The sequence below is a fragment of the Trachurus japonicus genome, chromosome 8 (genome assembly GCF_045865225.1).
Source record: "Trachurus japonicus isolate A0001 chromosome 8, Traja_1.0".
Taxonomy (NCBI): Eukaryota; Metazoa; Chordata; class Actinopteri; order Carangiformes; family Carangidae; genus Trachurus; species Trachurus japonicus.
Window position 1 is genome coordinate 19,320,356 of NC_140914.1, and position 17,632 is coordinate 19,337,987.

Here is a 17,632-nt window from a genome sequence, read left to right on the forward strand (position 1 = left end):
TGTTGTCATGGAGGTAATCAATCAAATCATAGCACAAGCTCCTCAGAGGCTTAATGCACATTGACCTTAGGAGTTCATGTTGCAGGAGGAGGGCACTTGTACTTCAAGTGATGAAAAGCAGAGCAGAGTTAACGCCCCAAAATTTCACGACAGTACACTTCTTTAAAAAGACCTTGCAGATGACTGAAGCAATGACATATCTGCTCACACGTACTTGTTTGTGCTCGCGTCAACACTCACACAAAGTGCACTCACAGTTACCGCTCACCACCCCACATGCTCACACGCTCACGCACACACACACCTTCACCCTCCCTGTGGTGACATTTGAAGGACAAGGGGCCTGCAGGGAGAGCTGGTTTTGAGAGGTTAGATGAGGTGGAGGGCTGGCTGGCTCGCTGGTTGGGGGTGTGAGGTAAACAACACCTCGGAGTTCAGCGTGCATGCCTAATGTGCTCTCTCTCGCACCGGCGGCTCTGCTGGCCAAGGCCGCCTGATGACAAGCTGTCTGGAGAAGTCTCCTGCTCCTGCAGCATCCCGCTACCGCAGTCTCTCACACTGTTGGCTTCACTCTGTCCAGCTGTCCACGTGTCAACTACGTACACTTTACTCTTTTGTGTCTCTGTCCTGTCTTTGGCTTTCTCTTTTAAACATTTTCTCCCTGCTGTCACATCATTTAAATAACTGGTATAAAGATAAAGACAAGGGTGCAGCTTTTTAATTATGCAAAAAATGTGATATTTTATCATTTGTGAAGGATGTACTGGTTTTTTTTCTTCTTTGTGGATTGGACAGATTATTTTCAGTGGTTTCATGGCAACAGTCAAAAAACACTGGGTCATTCCCTTTTACTTTGTACAATTTTATGAAATCCATACTAATGATATAATCATGGTCACTGGCAGCAATGCACACATGCAGATCAAATACAAAGATATGTACAAATGTGAATTGTACACTCTTAAGGTGTGTTCAGACTGAACACAGAGCAAATTTCAGAGGCGTCGTGATTGCATACAAATTCAAAGTGGATGAGGACACTGGTTTGCTCGAGGCAGGGTGGACTGAAGCGAAAGAGGCGTCTGCACAGGTTGAAAATGCTGAAAGTTGAACAGAAAAGAGGAAGAAGAAAGAAGTGTGTGCTTATCCCAAACTGTTCTTCCATTTCACAAACATACACAGACAAGGAGGGGGAAAAAATGTCTGAAAGGCAAATGATGGAAACAACTTGGGCTCTCGGTAAGTTTTGTCAGTCTGAATCAGAGCTGTAGCACACACGTACTGTACAAAGGCACGCTCTGCTCATACACACACGCACGTCACACACACATACACACACACACTCACAGTTGGGACATTGTTAGCTAGCCTCAGCTAACATCTGGTGTATTTGTAACGTATAAACACGGAGCGTGAAAACACTCCAGTACAATTTGTGTGAGTAAAGCAAGGTGAAAATTTGCTTCACGTTCAGTCTGAGCACACCTTTACAGCTATTTTTTTTCTTATTATTTTTACTAGTGGTTTTTACCCCCTGACCTGAGTTCAATAATCTCATTTGTTTACGTTGTCCAATTGCAGCCCATCTCTCTACTGATTGGTCACGGAGAGGGCAAGAGGTGCTATCTGATTGGTTTGAAGTTCACACAAGTAGAAGCAAAAAAACAAACAAACAAAAACAACCAAAAAACAGACAGTAATGAATACTGTTGTATTCTGAGGAGATAAAAATCACATTGACATCATTTACTCAGGTCATACACATAGAACATTTATTGCTGTGTATTCAGGCTTTAACCTTTGATGCCATAATCATTGACACAAGGATTTGTCTCAGAAAAGATAGGAGGATATATCTTTGAAGCTAAAACAGCCCTTGGTTGCTTCGTGTTTTCCCTCTTCAACCTTTAACCTCACCGTATCCTCACGGACGGAACAGGACACTTCAGGAAAAGGCAATCACTTCACCTGAAGTCATAAACACACACACGTGCGCACACGCGCGCACACACACACTCATTCATTCATTAATACCCAACACCATGTGATAAAACATAGTCATCAAAGTGATTTTGCATGATAGAAAAGGTGAAACCCTCAAATTTTCTCACATCACCTCTTTTTGAGAAAAAAAAGGTAGGTAATGATCAGAACACTAGGGGTACAACAGTCTACCTCTAGAAATCAGGCTTAAAGATGAGCATCTCCTTTATGGATGGAGCAACTAATCAAGTGGCAGAAGCCAAAATAAGTTTGCATTAAAAGATGCAAAAGTTTTGTTCATTGTTACAGTGTCAGCTTTTGATATCAAACTATGGTGTGTGAAAGGGTTGCTACAACATACTGTCTCTGTAAAGAGATGGGGAAGAGAAGATGAGTGCATCAGGGTCATTTCAAGAAAATAAAAACATACTTTGTATTGCAATCCCAGAACCATGCTCAAGGAACACTAATGTGTCCATAATCGATATGTTGTGGTGTAACTCTCAAATTAAAGCTTTGATAGAAATGGTTTACGCTATTCATGTTTTTTTTTTTTTTTTCTTTTTCTTTTTTTTAGCATAGGTGGCTAGAAAAGCAAACAAAGCTCCCTGTGTGCAGCCAGGAATGTCTGTGAGCTATAAGAGCAATCCTCATGTGCGTGAATATGGCTGTTCCCATCTCTGGTTGTCCTCTGGGACTCCAACAACTGAGGAGAACAAAAAAAAAAAAAAATCCAAGAGGAACCGGTGTTCCCAAAGAGAAATGTGCTGGAGGGAACAATCACTTCAGCGCAAAAAAAAGTTTGTTTGAAATTTTTTGCTTTGTTGTTTTGTACACTGTCCACACCTTAAAAAATGTTATAAAACTGGAAGCCACTGGCAGACAAAAAGTCCTAGACAACGAGTCAAAGAGACCGGATGGGTTGGATTGAACAGGGACAAGGTAAAGGCAACACTTGCACGTGCCTATTCTCTTTTCTACAAAAATAGTGGAATAGAAATCACATGGTTATCACCCAACATTGACATCTTGATACACTTCTGTATATAGATAAAAATCTTGGTTAAATGCAGTTCCATCATGCAGTCAAGGTCCCCTGCAGCTCTTGCGGTTTTGTCCGTTCACCTTAAATCCTTAAGCTTGGTGAGAGGAGGTGGTGTCAAAAGGAGTGTGCTTCAAGTCTCACTCTATTAAGCGGCTGTGAACCATGTTTTTTTGGTGCACACAAGGCTGCCCCAAGCGCACGGTAATGTTTCTTCTCATGGGTTTTTTTTTTTGTTTATTTTTTTATTTTTTGTAAAGCTCCATCCACCTTCCGCTCCTTTTCATACTCATTCCTTCATGTTTGAGTGAGCGAGAGACGCCAGAGACAGAAAGAAAAATAACCAATTTCACGAATCACCCCATGCATTGCTATACCTCCGCAAATCTGTCAATTTCTTTTCATTTCCCGCTGCCACTCAAGAGCAAGTTGACGGCGCTCTGATCAGTCAATACCTATCTCCTGTTTTTGTATTTTTCTTGTTTTTTTTTTAAATACAGAGGTGCAGTGGTGAGGGGATGACAATGATTTAATCCATGCCTTGGATACCTGAGGCAGTGCTCTCTCACACACAAACACACACTATATGAGCGCACACTCTTGAACTCTCCTCCACCTCGCATTTTACTCTGATCTCAGCAGAAGGTCCTGTGCCAGAGTGAGTAGAACCTGTTGTTTCCGTCTGCCAGAACAGATGGACATTAGATCCGCTTTCTACTTTCCCAGCCAAACAAATGACCTGCCTTCTCCTTTTTCCCAGCCTTACTTCCGCTTTGATTTATTCCGCTATCTCTGAGCCTCCGCCCACTTAACTTGCCGCACTGCCTCGGAGACATAAACGAATCAAAACAGTCTCTGTTGGCGTGGATAGCTATTCAGTTTTGGGTACTTCTATTTTTGCATTTTCGACCTCAGTCAACCCGAGATGACACGGAGAAAAGGAAACTAAGCTAGAGCAACAACAAGACTTTTACTTGCGTCTTTGAGTTTAAGCTCTTTTGTCTCTCATCCTACTGACTCCCTGATAAGAATGGGCCTCTTGGTCTTCCAGTGTGAGCAGAGCCTATTACAGCCTCCATTAACAGGTACAGCCCCCAAGAGGGTGTAAGGACCTGTCTTCATCTCTTAAACTCTGCAGGACTTTTCCTCACCAGCAGACCGTAACCAAGACCACTCCCCTAGGTAGCACAGAATAGGACATGGGCTTGTCACAAATGTATAGAAAGGGGGTTAAGGGGGCAAGATGAGGGTTTGGTTTTGGAGTACAGGACATCATGTGTCACTGAGCCTCTCTCTCACTGATGGGAGCAGAGAGAGTGAGAGGGACAGCAATGGGTTTAGATCCAAGGAATGGAGAGACTAAGGAAGAGTAAACAGTAGGTTTCATCTGTTTTTCCGACAAGGCCCTACTGTTGTTTGGCTTGAGCTCTTCCCTTTGAATCCTTGCTCTCCATCTCCTATTTCCCCTCTTCCATCCCCTCTTCTTGTATCAACCAACACCCCCGTCCAGGGGTTGGCCAGGAAGCCCTGGGGGTCCATAAGCTCCAGGCCCAGGATCTCCCTGCGGCCCTCTTTGCCCCGGGACGACAGCAGCATCCCCCCCTGGTCCAGGCTGCCTGTGCTGTTGCACTTCTTGACCGCTCCTCCCGGGTACACCAGGGAGCTGGGCGACAGCAGCGACGTCAGCGACAGGCTGCTCAGCGTCTCTGACAAGTGTTCGCTGTTGCCCGTTTGGCTGGAGCCGCAACCGCCGATGGACGATCCGATGCCTATGCCCAGGTCCTCGTCCGACGGGTCGATGGAGTCGTCGCGGGTGTAGCCCGGGCTGGTGCTGCCCCGCCCGCTGCTCTGGCTCCGCTGGTGGCCCCTGGTGGCCTGGAGGGTCAGGGCCGACGAGGGGCTCGGCCTCGGTCTCAGCGTCTGGACCGGGGAGGAGAGGATTGTCCTGTCTTCAGGCGTCGGGAGCGGACACGCGAGCGGTAAGGGGGCTGTCGGCAACGGCAGCTCCAGGTTCTGTGGAGGAGAGACGCTGAAGCTCAGTCCCTCTTCCAGGGTGGTCTGCAGGCTGCCCTCAGAGCTGCCCGTAGCCAGGGATGAGTCACTGTGGGAGGGGTACTGGAGAGAGAGCGGAGTGGAGAAAAAAAAGAGATGCACATAAATCCACCTCTTTTTTTTTCCATTAGGAAATGTAACATTATGCTCAGACCACACTGGCATTTATATTGCATCTTTAATGCTGCTTATAAAACAGTTTTCTTTCATAAATTATCATATTTTGTAAGATACCAAACTTCAGGCCATTTATTTTCCAGATGAGCAAAAAAATAAATACATCTACTCTTTCTACCATCATTTTGTCATGTTCACATTTCTCGCCTAACCTCTTTAGTAAATGCCCCCCCTACCTGTGTACAGAGCATCTTGCTATGGGTTCCCGGGGAGCGGAGAGAAGCCCAGGAGGCCGGGGAGGTCAGCCTGAGGCCCCTCGTCAACCTCAGGCTCCTGCTGCGCGGAGGCGCTGGGATGACTGCTCCTGCAGGGTGGAAGAACTCTGCAGGGAGATGGAAGAGAGGAGAAATGCCACTGGCCCCTCCCTCTCCTCCATCTTTGTTTCTTTCCTTATTGCTGCTGCTGGACACACCACCTTCAGGAGGGAATACACACTTTCCATTTCTATTCTGATGTCAATACATGAGATATTTCCACACCTCTAGTGACAACTCCTTGCTTGAGGAGGATATTTTTCAGTATGAACTATGTGGCTCCTTCTATATTTCCTATTTTTTGGGACCTATACATGTAGATTAACTGACATCTTTTAAAATATTTTTTTCTGAGATATGTATATTTTTAAGTTGTTCCTCTTGTTTGGCAAAACCTCTCTATATGGATCACTGAATTTAATTTGTGTGCTAGCCCAAATACAGCTTAAATCTCTAAATTATTTGTGTCTTTCTTTGGAAATGGGCCTGGTAACACAGTGAATGTACCTGCTCTGGGTTTACTCACCCGGGCTGCAGTGCGGTGAGCACATATGTGGCTGGTGTGTTTGCATCTCCATCTCCTGTAGTCTGGTCTCCATCTCCACGCCGGTGCAGAGGGCCCTGCAGGGCTGGCTCTGCACTACAGTATGAGTCTGGTGGCCTCCAACGCCTCCAGCCTCCTCAGAGCTATGCGAGTCGCTGCTGCACCTTCCCTGTAAGAGAACAGACAACCTCATATTGAAGAGAAAGTGTTTTCTGATAAATATAATAGAACAACGTTTTAAAAAAGAAGAAAATCAATTAGGAAAGCACTCAGAGACTGTAGATCTCCACCAAGGCCAATGTCAAACAACAGACTGAAAAGGAAAAAAAAAAAAAAAAATCAGATCTGCCACAATATTTAATTGGCTCTTCCCTGGCCCATGTCCCATCCCTCCACCAAGTCCAGGGGAAATCTGAACATCAGTCACAAACAAACAGATCAAGTCTTGGGCAAAAACATAACCTCCCTGACATGTAGGGTTGATTAAACATTCAAAACAAGGCAAACTGTGTTGCTAGAGCTTGTTTATAATCAGTAACATATCTTCAAATTAGCCTGAAACTCTTGAAGGAACAATTAGAGTTTAGGATTTGCATTGCACTATACTGTAATATGACAATGCCTGGTTCAGACCAAGCCTGATAGAAAATGAGGAGAGAGAGAAAAAAAAGCAGACCCCTTGGGCATCCTGCAGATATCAAACATGGCCTCTCATTCACATCATCCCTCGGGCTTTCCATTTTAGTGCTAGTGAAGGCGTGAGAGCTGATTATGGGCTAAAAGAGCCTGCTATTGTCATGTTAATGTTATATATTGTAACAATAAACGCTTGGTTATAAATTTTTGTGTGTGTGTGTGTGTGATGGCTGCAACAGCTGGAAGCTGGAAGCAGGCGGCGGATTAAGGCAGGAGTTCAGCTTTGTAAGCGCTTACCTCGTGTGTTTTAATTATCATCACGTCGGGACTGCAGAATCATTGAGTGTGTGTCCGTGCACGTGTGTATGTGTGGGTGGGTGGGTGAGTGTACTTTTGTGCTTTCATTAGTGTATTGTACCTCGGTCCTAGCCCCCTGAAAAGCCCCCTTTCAAACAGCCACCCACCCACCCACATTCATACAAAACCTCAAACAGCCTTGGCACACATACGTAATGCCACCCTGACGCGCACACACACACACACAGCAATTTTTTAACCAAACAATTCCTGACAAATAAAATCCCTAACCTTAGATCCCCCCTCACCTTCTGTCTTTCCCTCTGTCTTTCTCTTTCCCAGCGTCTAATGAGCAGCGGTTCACAGCCATGCTTGGTGACTGGGGGCTTATCTGGCTACCCAGAACCAAGGAGCATTACCCCATTACAGAGGAGGATATCTAGGAAGGACGGATGATAAGGAACGGAGATAGAGGGGCTAGAGGGAGGTGCAGAGAAGGTGTGCAATTACCAGAGGGATAACAGTGAGAAAGGAGAAACATGAAAGATAAAGCCGAAAGAGGGTAGAGTGGGTGCAAGGGAGGGAGGCAGGAGAGCCACCTGGGATAGCAACTAGGGAGAGCCTGGTGGAAAGATTTATTCATGAGAAGGTCTACGGTGGATAGAGACTGTCGATTCTTCAAAGACAAGATAGTTACCACTGATACTCGGAGAGGAAGAGATAAAGGGGCATTTAGAACCTGAGGTTTATATCTGCAATCCACGGGAGAGCCTAAAGCAACGGCTTTAGAAAAAGATTTTATAATGGTCATTTGTTTTGTGAGTAGGCAAAAAAAAAAAACCAGGAGTGAGCCTCTGCCATTGTTTGCGCTCATTCCCTTTGGGGAGTAGGAGTAGCAAAGTGCTGGTGTACGGTGCATGTCAAGTACAAAGCGGTGGGCATAGCAGAGGTTAACCACTGTGAATTTTGTGGTGCAATTGGTACTGTATTTTCTCTCAAGCTGTTTTTACACAGGCACAAATGTTAGTTTGCTATGGCTTGCAATAATTTTGTGTAAAGACGACAAATATGCAACTCAACACTGAAGCAGTTTTCCTAGTCTTTCTACCACACATACACGTACTGTCATGCCCAGGAATCCTAGTTGTGTTTAGTTGTTGTCTTGTGTCTATTTTGTGTCATGGCTTCCTGTTTCGTTTTGAAATCTCACTCTCTTCTCATTTCAGGTGTCTTGCCCCTTTTCCCCGTAGATGCTCCTGATGGCCTCATTGTCTCTCCCACCCTGATCACAGAAGACCTCTCTCACCCCCTCCACCACCGCTTCCAGCTGCTGCCATCAGGCAAACATTATAAGGCTCCACTGGCTGGAAAAACATCTATACAAAATCTGTCTCTGCAATAACCACCCTCCTTTTTAGCATGATTGCACTTAAATCTTGTTTTTTAATGCTTGTTTTAAATGTTTTCTATGAGCCTGTCATCCATCTATCTATCTATCTATCTATCTATCTATCTATCTATCTATCTATCTATCTATCTATCTATCTATCTATCTATCTATCTATCTATCTATCTATCTATCTATCTATCTATCTACCTACCTACCTACCTACCTACCTACCTACCTACCCACCCACCCACCCACCTTGGTCTTTTATCATTTTGACCCCTCGAAAGAGTGGTTTTGATGTGATTGATGTTCGAGTAATTTTCCTTTGGTTATTTGTTAATAAAATATTATTTATTTTGCACTTTGCCCTCCGAGTTGTGCATTTGGTTCCAGTCCTAGAGTCGTTGTGACACATACACAGGCCCACACTGTTTCTCTGAAATCAACCTGAAGACCAATTTCCAAATCAAACCTCACATCCAACTTTTCTGACAAGTAAACCAGAAGCTAGAACATGCACGCTGTCCTTCATATACTTGGTGTTCCCTTAAATACCTGGCTGCCAGTGTCTGACTTGTGAATCACAATATCTGTGACAACTACATTTTTATTCCTCACTCTGTCTTCCACCTTGGCCTCGAGGAACACACACTTCTGAGGAGTTTTCCAAACCTCCCCTTCCCACTCTTCCCACTCTTCCCACTCTGCTTACACCTAGTCTGGGGCCGTTGACTCGCTGTTTTGGGAAGGAAACGGATCCAGGGCGAGAGAGACAGACCTTTCCTTCAAAATAAAAGCACCAAGCTAATAAAATGCGGTAAAACTCTTTAATTTAAGGAATATAATTTACAAGAAAGTCCCCGAGCCATTAAGTTAACATTTCGATTTTATTGTATTGTAAGTTAATGTTTATTTTATAAGTTTTATGTTGGTGAACACTTTTATTTTGGTGAATTTGGTGATTTCGGTATCCGCTACAGACAGGAACCAGAATGCAGACTAATTCAGAGGTAACGGACACCAGGCTCTTCGCTTGTCTGAAGAGCCTGGTGATGCGAGGCTAGCTTACACCCACCTTGCCCTCCCGTTCCAGCAGCTGGTAGGCCGTATGTTCGTCCAGGCTGAGGTCATCCGGCAGGACAGGGGATGACGACTTATCTGACAGTTGCTCCGACTTCAGCGACGCCTGCTCAATCTCTGCCATCTTGATCTGCTGCAAGGGATCGGCCTCAGTTATTCATGTCTCAAAACAACATGAATAGTTAAAGGGAACAGCAACAGTTCCTGAACAGTAGTTGAATTAATAGAGCGTGGTCTCATCATTGCTCAGTTTAATGATGTGTGACATTTTCTAGGGCTCATAACAACCATGATTTATGTAGTGCACATATTTGTTAACATGTATAAAACACATAAAAATGAATGATGGATCAGTCTGGTTTGAGCACGTTTATAGGCCAACATGAGCTACACAGACAAGATAAGTAAAACCTCCACCAAGCTTCGATACGCTTCACCAGATGTTGACAATTCAAAGTGGCCATAATGCCGTGGCACCTGTCTGTGAAGAGAGCAGGGTGAGAGATTTCAAGAAGTAATAACATTGCTTTGTCATCATCATCAACTGAACACACGTTTCCCAGTGCCACAAAAAATATGTGAGGAGAGAGGCTGAACGGGAGGCGAGAGGCAGATATCCAAGCAGTGTGCGTGTACAGTGGGTGTATGTGTGAATGTTTTCGTGTATGTGCTGCACACCTGCGGTATCTGTATGTGTGTGTATGTATGTATGTAAGGCAGAGTGGAGAGATGCTTTTTGTTTCCATCAGGAGACGGAGCTGTAGTGGCACCAGAACCTCATAATTCTGCCCCTATAGAAAACTGTACTGTACATTGAGATGTTGCTGCTGCTGTGTGTGTGTGTGGTAATGCTGTCTCACAGTACTCGTCATAGTCTCACATCCATACACCGACGCTAAAGAGACAACATTACCCAACACAATAATTGGGAACATTTACTTTTAGCAGCTCCCCCTCACATTTGCTCAAGCTATGTTTATTTTCATCACGGCTGCAGGTAACTCAGCCCATATGGTTATTGAAATGGTTTTTAAATTGTCTCTGCATGCAAGCCTCTTCGCTGATGCTCTTTTCTACCCCCCCTAACAGTGCAACACCTTTTTTTCTTTATTCTTTCTTCTTTCTTTCTTCTTTTTTAGCAAAATTTCAAAACATAGTGCAATCAGTGAGCCGGAGTGGAATTTCAGGGTTCTGGGGCTGCTATGAGGTGCTAAAGCAGTGTGTCTGGAAAGAGACACAGCGATAAATAGCCGGAGAGAGAGAGACAGAGAGAGAGAGATGGTGTGTGTTTGTGTGTGTGTTTGTGAGAGAGAGAGAGGAATTAAAAAGGCTACTTAAAAAGAGGCCAAGTGAAATTCAATGGAGTGAGGCCTGGTAGCGATACATTAACACATGCCTGTAGATGAGAAAGACAAAGAGATTCATGGCTGATATGCAGCGGTAAATTACCACTGCCAAAGCCCCCGAGGAAGGAGAGAGAGAAAGAGAGAAAGAGAGAAAGAGAGAGAGAGAAAGAGAGAGAGAAGTGGAGTGAGGCAAGGCAAGGGAGCAAGGCAGAAGCAGAGCAATGCAACTGTTCAACTTAAAGGAACACTTTACAGTTTTTTTCTGTTTCATCGGAAGCTACTGCTGTGTGAGAAAGCGCCATATTTGCTAACTTGTTCTGTGTCTTAGAGGTGAGCTAGTCCTTATGTAAAGGAAACTGCAGCCCCTTTTCCTCCTGTGTTCATGGCTGTGCCTTCTGAGACAATATGAAAAAAAGGCACAGTGGTTACAGACAAGGGGGCAGTTGTGGGTCTGAGAAGTGAAGCTCACTTCCGCGTTCAAAAAACTGCAATCCCCTCGGATTCCTCTGGGGGCTGGTGTCAGAAGGGAGCATTCCCCATAGACCCCCATGTTAAAATCGCCGACTTTACATCCTCAGTAAACATGTTAAAAGCCTGGTGTCAGAACGTTTTTTCGTCTCAATCGATAGTTTCTACCCCCGCACACACTCTGAGGGGGGTGAATTTTTTTTTAACTCTATAGTTTTACTGTTATTAGGTTAAAATTCTGGCCAATCAGGGCGCGGAAACGTTGAGTGACAGGTCCGAGCAGCTCCGTGGACCGCTGCTTCGAGGCCAGTGGGCGGGTTCTCGGCCGGCCAATCCAACATGGCGCTGTTCAGGCCGCCATATTTGAGTCACAAAAACGACTCCCCAAAACCAATGGGTGACGTCACGGACACTACGTCCATTCTTTTTACAGTCTATGGTTACAGAAGAGTTGCTACCCATTTGCTTTCAAGGTAAATGTAGAAACGTTGAAAGCTTCACTAACAAAAAAACAGGTGACTCAGACAAGAACCAACTGAAAGTGTCCTCTGCGGTGAGTTATTCAGCGTCGCTGGGCGGCCACGAGGGGACCGCGCTGGGAGACTGAGCAAAGAAAACAAGCATGACTAGTAGTATGTCATGGCCACATTGCATATGATTCATGCTAGCCAGGAGATTAGTTAGCATGTGCAATATCATTTACGCTAAACATGTGAAGCGAGAGTACCGACAGTCAGATGATAATCTTCAACAAAACTCTCATGCACAAACAGGCACACCTCCTGCCACAGCTTCTTCTTCTTTTTTTTCTCTCAATACAACCACTAAATCTCTGCCTCCAGAGTCAGAAACACTGTGCTTTGATTTGATAGATATCTTAATGAATGTGTGCATCAAAGCAGTCGCCTTTGCTTGCTACATTATACAACATCAACAGAGCTTAACCTCTGTATCAACCCTCTTCTTCTTCTTCTTAAACTTTCTTAGAAATGTTTTTTGTTGTAATATATATTATATATACAGTATATACCATGCAGTGAGAAAGACTAGTATGGAATCACAAAAAAAGGTTGCACTTCAACAAAAAGGCTCATTCAAATCAGAACCAAAGACTTAATATGAATCAAAAAACTTGCAAAAAACTTGCAGTGGTAGCACATCTTAATTAGTAAATTTGAGGACAAAATACTCACTTTTCACAGCCAGAATAAATCATGTGAAAAGTGAGTATTTTGTCCTCAAATTTACTAATTAACATGTGCTACCATTGCAAGTTTTTTGCAAGCTTTTTGACTAGCATGAATGACAAACACCATCTTTGACCACAGTATTTACTGATGCCCATGGATCAACATCACTACCGGTCCTTACGAACTACCGTAAAATATTTTTAATATTATTATGACCTGGTGATTTAGCCTGTTACTCCTCAGGTATCCTTCAGAGCTTTACTTTTAAAATACCATCTAAGACTCTGATGCTGCCTTTCAAGATGTTGTCCTTCCAAAACCACTCTTCTTGCATGCTTGAGGATTGCCTGTTTGCTAGAGGCTGAACGAATGCTACAGGCCTCCGCTGCTCCACTGAACTGCTCCCTGCAGATTCACTTGTAGTCGAGCTCAAGCTGCGGCTGATCCCAAAGTCCTTATTCGGCAGTTACTTGATGAATATTTCTACTGTCACACACACACACACACACACACACACACACACGCTGTCACACACTGCACCCAGGTGTCCCGCCGTGCTCTCCCGTCCCTTTAAACATAATAACATTGTACGTTAATTCTCGGCACTCAAAGGCTCATCTGTCTGAAAATGGCACACACCCACACACGCACTCTCTCTCTCTCGCTCGCACACGCACCCAAACAAACTCACACACGCGTGTCTGAGAACATGGGAAATTAAAAGGAGAACAGCACTGGATCAGATACAGTAAATCAGAAAGAGGTAGTTACATTCGGAGGAGTGGAGGGACAGATGGAAAGAGGAAGCATGTAAAAGAGGGAGGAGAGACTGATGGTTTGACAGCATCTGCAGACAGGCAGAAAGCAAGACTGACAGGTGAGGAGGTGTCGAGCCCAGTTATTGCTTCTTCTGAGCTGACCCGCTGCACTTTGTCACTCTGACTGACAACACTGGCACAAGACGGTAGATTTGTGAGCGTGTGTTTTTATTCACTATCTGTTGTGTACAAAACAAACCCCCCAAAATACGTACGAGCACAAGTAAAGGCGAGTGTCGCTGCTTGCCTGCATGCATGGATATCGGGAAGGGTGACATTTGTGTAAGCATGCAGAGGGCCTCATTAATCCACAGTTATGCACATATGGGATGTTGACATTATATTGTGTTGATGCTGTGTTTAATTAAGGGCTGAAATTCCCCGTTAGACTGCAACACAATAGCACATACAGTGGTTGAGATGCTTTATAAAGCATCAACAGCACTTTCCATTGAGAGTGCTTTGTGTGATGAATGAAGCCCTGTATGTGTGTGTGTGTGTGTGTGTGTGTGTGTGTGCAAATGCATGTCCTTGTGTGTGTCCCTGTTCCAAATCTGCATGCATGTAATCTAGTGTGAAACGTCGTGGTTGTGTTCTTGTGTGAGTCTGTGTGCATGAACGTGTTTGTGTGTGTTATAGCTTTAGAAGATTTTTCTAATAAAACTAAAAATAAGTGTGTCACCGCCGCACACTCACTAAACAAATAGTCAGACCCAAATGACTGGGGTCTGCATCCAGTGTGAATTTATCTAAACCTCTTATTTTTACATCCAGCACCAGGGGCCATATTTACCAATCACCTCAAGGAGTCACTCCCACCTTACCTGTTGGGATGTCCAGCAGATGGACAAGGACCAAAAAAAAAGCATGTGATCCAAACCTACACTTTTAAATGTTTTGTCCTCGCTTCTTCTACAAAACTGCGCCTCCACACAAACTGTGTAAAATTGATACGACAACAGCAGCAGCAAGGATTTCAATCCCTCATTTCTGTGACTGCGTTGATGCATCTCAAAGTCTCAAAGCTAAACTGTTCCTTCCCCCCTCCGCTACACATGGCGCTGAATCAAGCCTCGGGAAGCCTTGGTTTGCTGAATCATGATGATGAGCACAGCAGGTAAAGCGTGGCATTTTCAAATACCCTATAGATATCCTACCATTTGATTTGTACAGTATTTCAGTGAGTGTGGCCAAACGTCACTCGCTGAACACAGCTGTCGGCCCACGGAGCCGCAGCAGCAGCAGCAGCAAGCCAGAGAGCGAGAGAGCGAGAGAGCGAGGAGGACTGCAAATTCACCTGCGACTCTCTTCAAGGGGAAAGCACTCCGCTTGCCCAAAAAATGATTAGATTTGTTGCTACGTTTAGTTTTGCTCAAGGGGTCATAAAAGTGTCACAGTTGCTAAATTAGCAACACTGAGGAGGTGTCTCTTCATAAATAGCTTTTCTACTCTGAGGGAGGAATATCCTTAACTCTAGAAAATACTCTGTGTGGTTAATAGAAGTGATTCTGACATGTTTGATAAATATGGACCTGAGTGGGTACAGCCTGTCACTAATGCTCATTTGAAAAGTGTATCTATGCCTGGTATCCATGGTAATGCGTCTGCCTGTTATAGTGAAAGGTAGGACAACAGAAAAATGGATCTACGTGGTTCTGTTTGTGTTGTTTTTGAATTTATAGTCTGTGGCTTCTGTTTGTATCAGGCGTGAGTGTGTGTGTGTGTGTGTGTGAATTGCATGTATATGTGGGTGCTTATGTGTGTTCAGGGTGGTACCTCTTGTGGGTGGCCCTTGCAGTCTTTGCATATGGGTGGAGGAGAGGAGTAGTGGTGGAAGACAGAACCGGACAGGTTGTCGATCATCAGCATCTCCCCCTCTAATGTATCCTTGATCAGGAGAGATACACTGTCCAGCCACTGGCTCTCCTGGAACACATACACACACGCACGCACGCACGCACACACACACACACACACACGCGTACGCACACACACGTACGCACGCGCACAGACACATACGCACAGGACGCAGGCCGGCAGACCGGTATTGCACGCAGGCGCAAACATGTGCACATGCGGACATGCGAGGACAGAGAACACGCAGGGAAATGCATACACCATTGTGAGGGTTATTAAAAATGCCTGAGTGCACACGCAGGTACTGTATGCTTTTACACTTTCTCATCATGTACTCACACACACACAGTCACATGTGCATATTCACTCACACACGTGTACAGTAGACTTTTAACATTACATAAGTCTTCATTTATAAAAGTTCTCCACAAATAGTAAAAAACAGCATCTCAAACACTTTCACCGTGTCAGAGATCATGTACAAATAAACCATAACACCCCCCCCCCCAATACTTTGTCGGCCTTTAGGGCTAAACAGAGTTCTCTTTTGCAAAAAGGCTCCTCAATAATATGACTCCAAACCCTCATTAGCCAAGTAACACATAATTTTACTATCAAAGCCTTGAGAGCACTGAGTGCTGCAATTACATTTGATGTATCACCTCAATTAGACTGTTCAATACCTTGTTGAAACAATTTAAGATTTAAGCATTTGCTTTGTGCTCTGGGTATTATTAGGTTTAAAGCAATTTAGACTGAATCAGTCAGGACTTTTTCTTCGACTTAAATGATACCCCCCCACCCCCATTTTTTTTTTTTTTTTTTTCTTAAATCTCATCTGCCAGATTGGTTTTCCCAGAAACCAATCTGGCAGAAAAAGGAAACTACTGTCAGAAGAAGGAAACTACTTTAAAAATGATTTCTGTGTTTCTTGGCAGGGCGCTGTATTTCACAATGAATTGGATGCATTGTGCCTGTAGCACATTCATAACGGCCAAAATAACTGTATTACATCAGCTAGATATATCCCAAAAGATACTGTGAAACAAGGTCACTCCTCTTCAATCCCCACACAAGCCTATCTTCATAAAACATTTCCACAACATTGCTTATAGCACTATACTTAGGTCAGTTATGCAAACACACATTCCTGACTCACGCTGTTATATTAAAGTCACTCATGGCTCATGTTTTGAAAAACGAGGGGGCTGAGAATTAAAGAAGCAGGTTACTGTACTCCCAGCAATATAAGTGTACCTACATGATGGTGCTTTATGAAACAAGTGTTGCAGTGCCACGTTTTGGCTCAGAGACAAACTGACTGTGCCATGTCCAGCGCTTTGAATACATGCACTTATAAAAACCTGCACTTCTTCTCCTCCCTCTCTCTCACACTTTCGCAGGCAGCCCAGTCCCAAGATAGTTCATCCATGTAGGTGGAGAGCTTGATATAAAAATAATGTTTGATTGACTGTGGTGGCCTATGTGCTGGCCTCCATTAATAACTGTATTAGTGGACAACAATAGGGCCCGTCTACAGGGAATGGAAGTTGAGAGAGAAGAGGAGACTGCTGAAATTAATTACTACCTCTATCTGACTGTCACTGGCTCAGCTATTATCTCTCCTCTCTTATTCCTTTACTCTCTCTCTCCCCCTGTATATACTATGTGTGTGAGTGTGTGTGTGTATGTCGACCTTCTACAGTGTCTCCACAAGCCCCTATGCAATACATTACTATCACCAAGTCTTTCACCAGACAGTCAAACATGACTGCTCCGTTGTGTAACATTACAGAATATACTAGTTGTAGCTGCATAATGTCCACAGTGCAGTCTCTCTACATCATCAAATCTCCACTCCATCCATTTTAAGGACGACTAAAACATTTGTGTGAAGATGTTTCAATATTGTTTTTTTCCTTCCTGACACTGATTCCAATACCTGAACTTGTGTATTGGTCGATACGGAGTACTGATCTGACAAATTTGTTATAAAATCTGTTATCTTACTGGTGCCGCCCCTTGAAATTAAAATGATAAATACTTAATATGTTGCTTTCATTTGGGTAACATTTTGCTAATGACTAACTTTATACCATTTGCCGGTAATTACTTCTTCATTGCTGTAAAAGATTTGTGGCAAATTCCTGTGTAGGCTACGGTGTTAGAACCGCAAGAAGAATTCATTCTGGCTAATTAGAAGGTACTTAATCTCAGAAACATCTGGATATGAAACAATAATGTTTCTCAGTAAATAATGCAGTATTCGATTGGTGCATAGACTCAATGGCTCACCGATGGCAGTATTCTACGTTTCAAATCATATAATTCATGTTTTTATGTTTTATGTGAATATATAACAGGAAATATAAGTACAGGAAAATTAACTGGTAATATCATGGAAATGTATGGAGATTTAGTTTGGAGCTGAAGTCACAGTCTTTGAGTTTGTACAGTTTTTAACATGATCTTTGTTCATTTGCACACACACACACACA

General features: G+C 43.9%; 1 protein-coding gene across 3 annotated transcripts in view; it reads right to left on the reverse strand.

The window, feature by feature from the left end:
- Window positions 1-846: 846 nt before the first annotated feature.
- Window positions 847-17,632, reverse strand: part of cacna1ia (calcium voltage-gated channel subunit alpha1 Ia) — a 153,388-nt gene continuing 136,602 nt past the window's right edge. The window contains exons 33-37 of one of the 3 annotated variants that reach the window (XM_085784484.1): window positions 15,054-15,203; window positions 9,451-9,585; window positions 6,035-6,221; window positions 5,431-5,669; window positions 847-5,140 (exon numbers count right to left, since the gene is read on the reverse strand). In XM_085784484.1, the coding sequence (XP_085640610.1) occupies window positions 4,409-5,140; window positions 5,431-5,669; window positions 6,035-6,221; window positions 9,451-9,585; window positions 15,054-15,203 (1,443 nt within the window). In that variant the 3' untranslated portion in view covers window positions 847-4,408. Of the gene's footprint in view, window positions 5,141-5,430; window positions 5,670-6,034; window positions 6,222-9,450; window positions 9,589-15,053; window positions 15,204-17,632 lie in introns of all 3 variants that reach the window. The other 2 variants (XM_085784483.1, XM_085784485.1) reach the window with 2 other exon arrangements.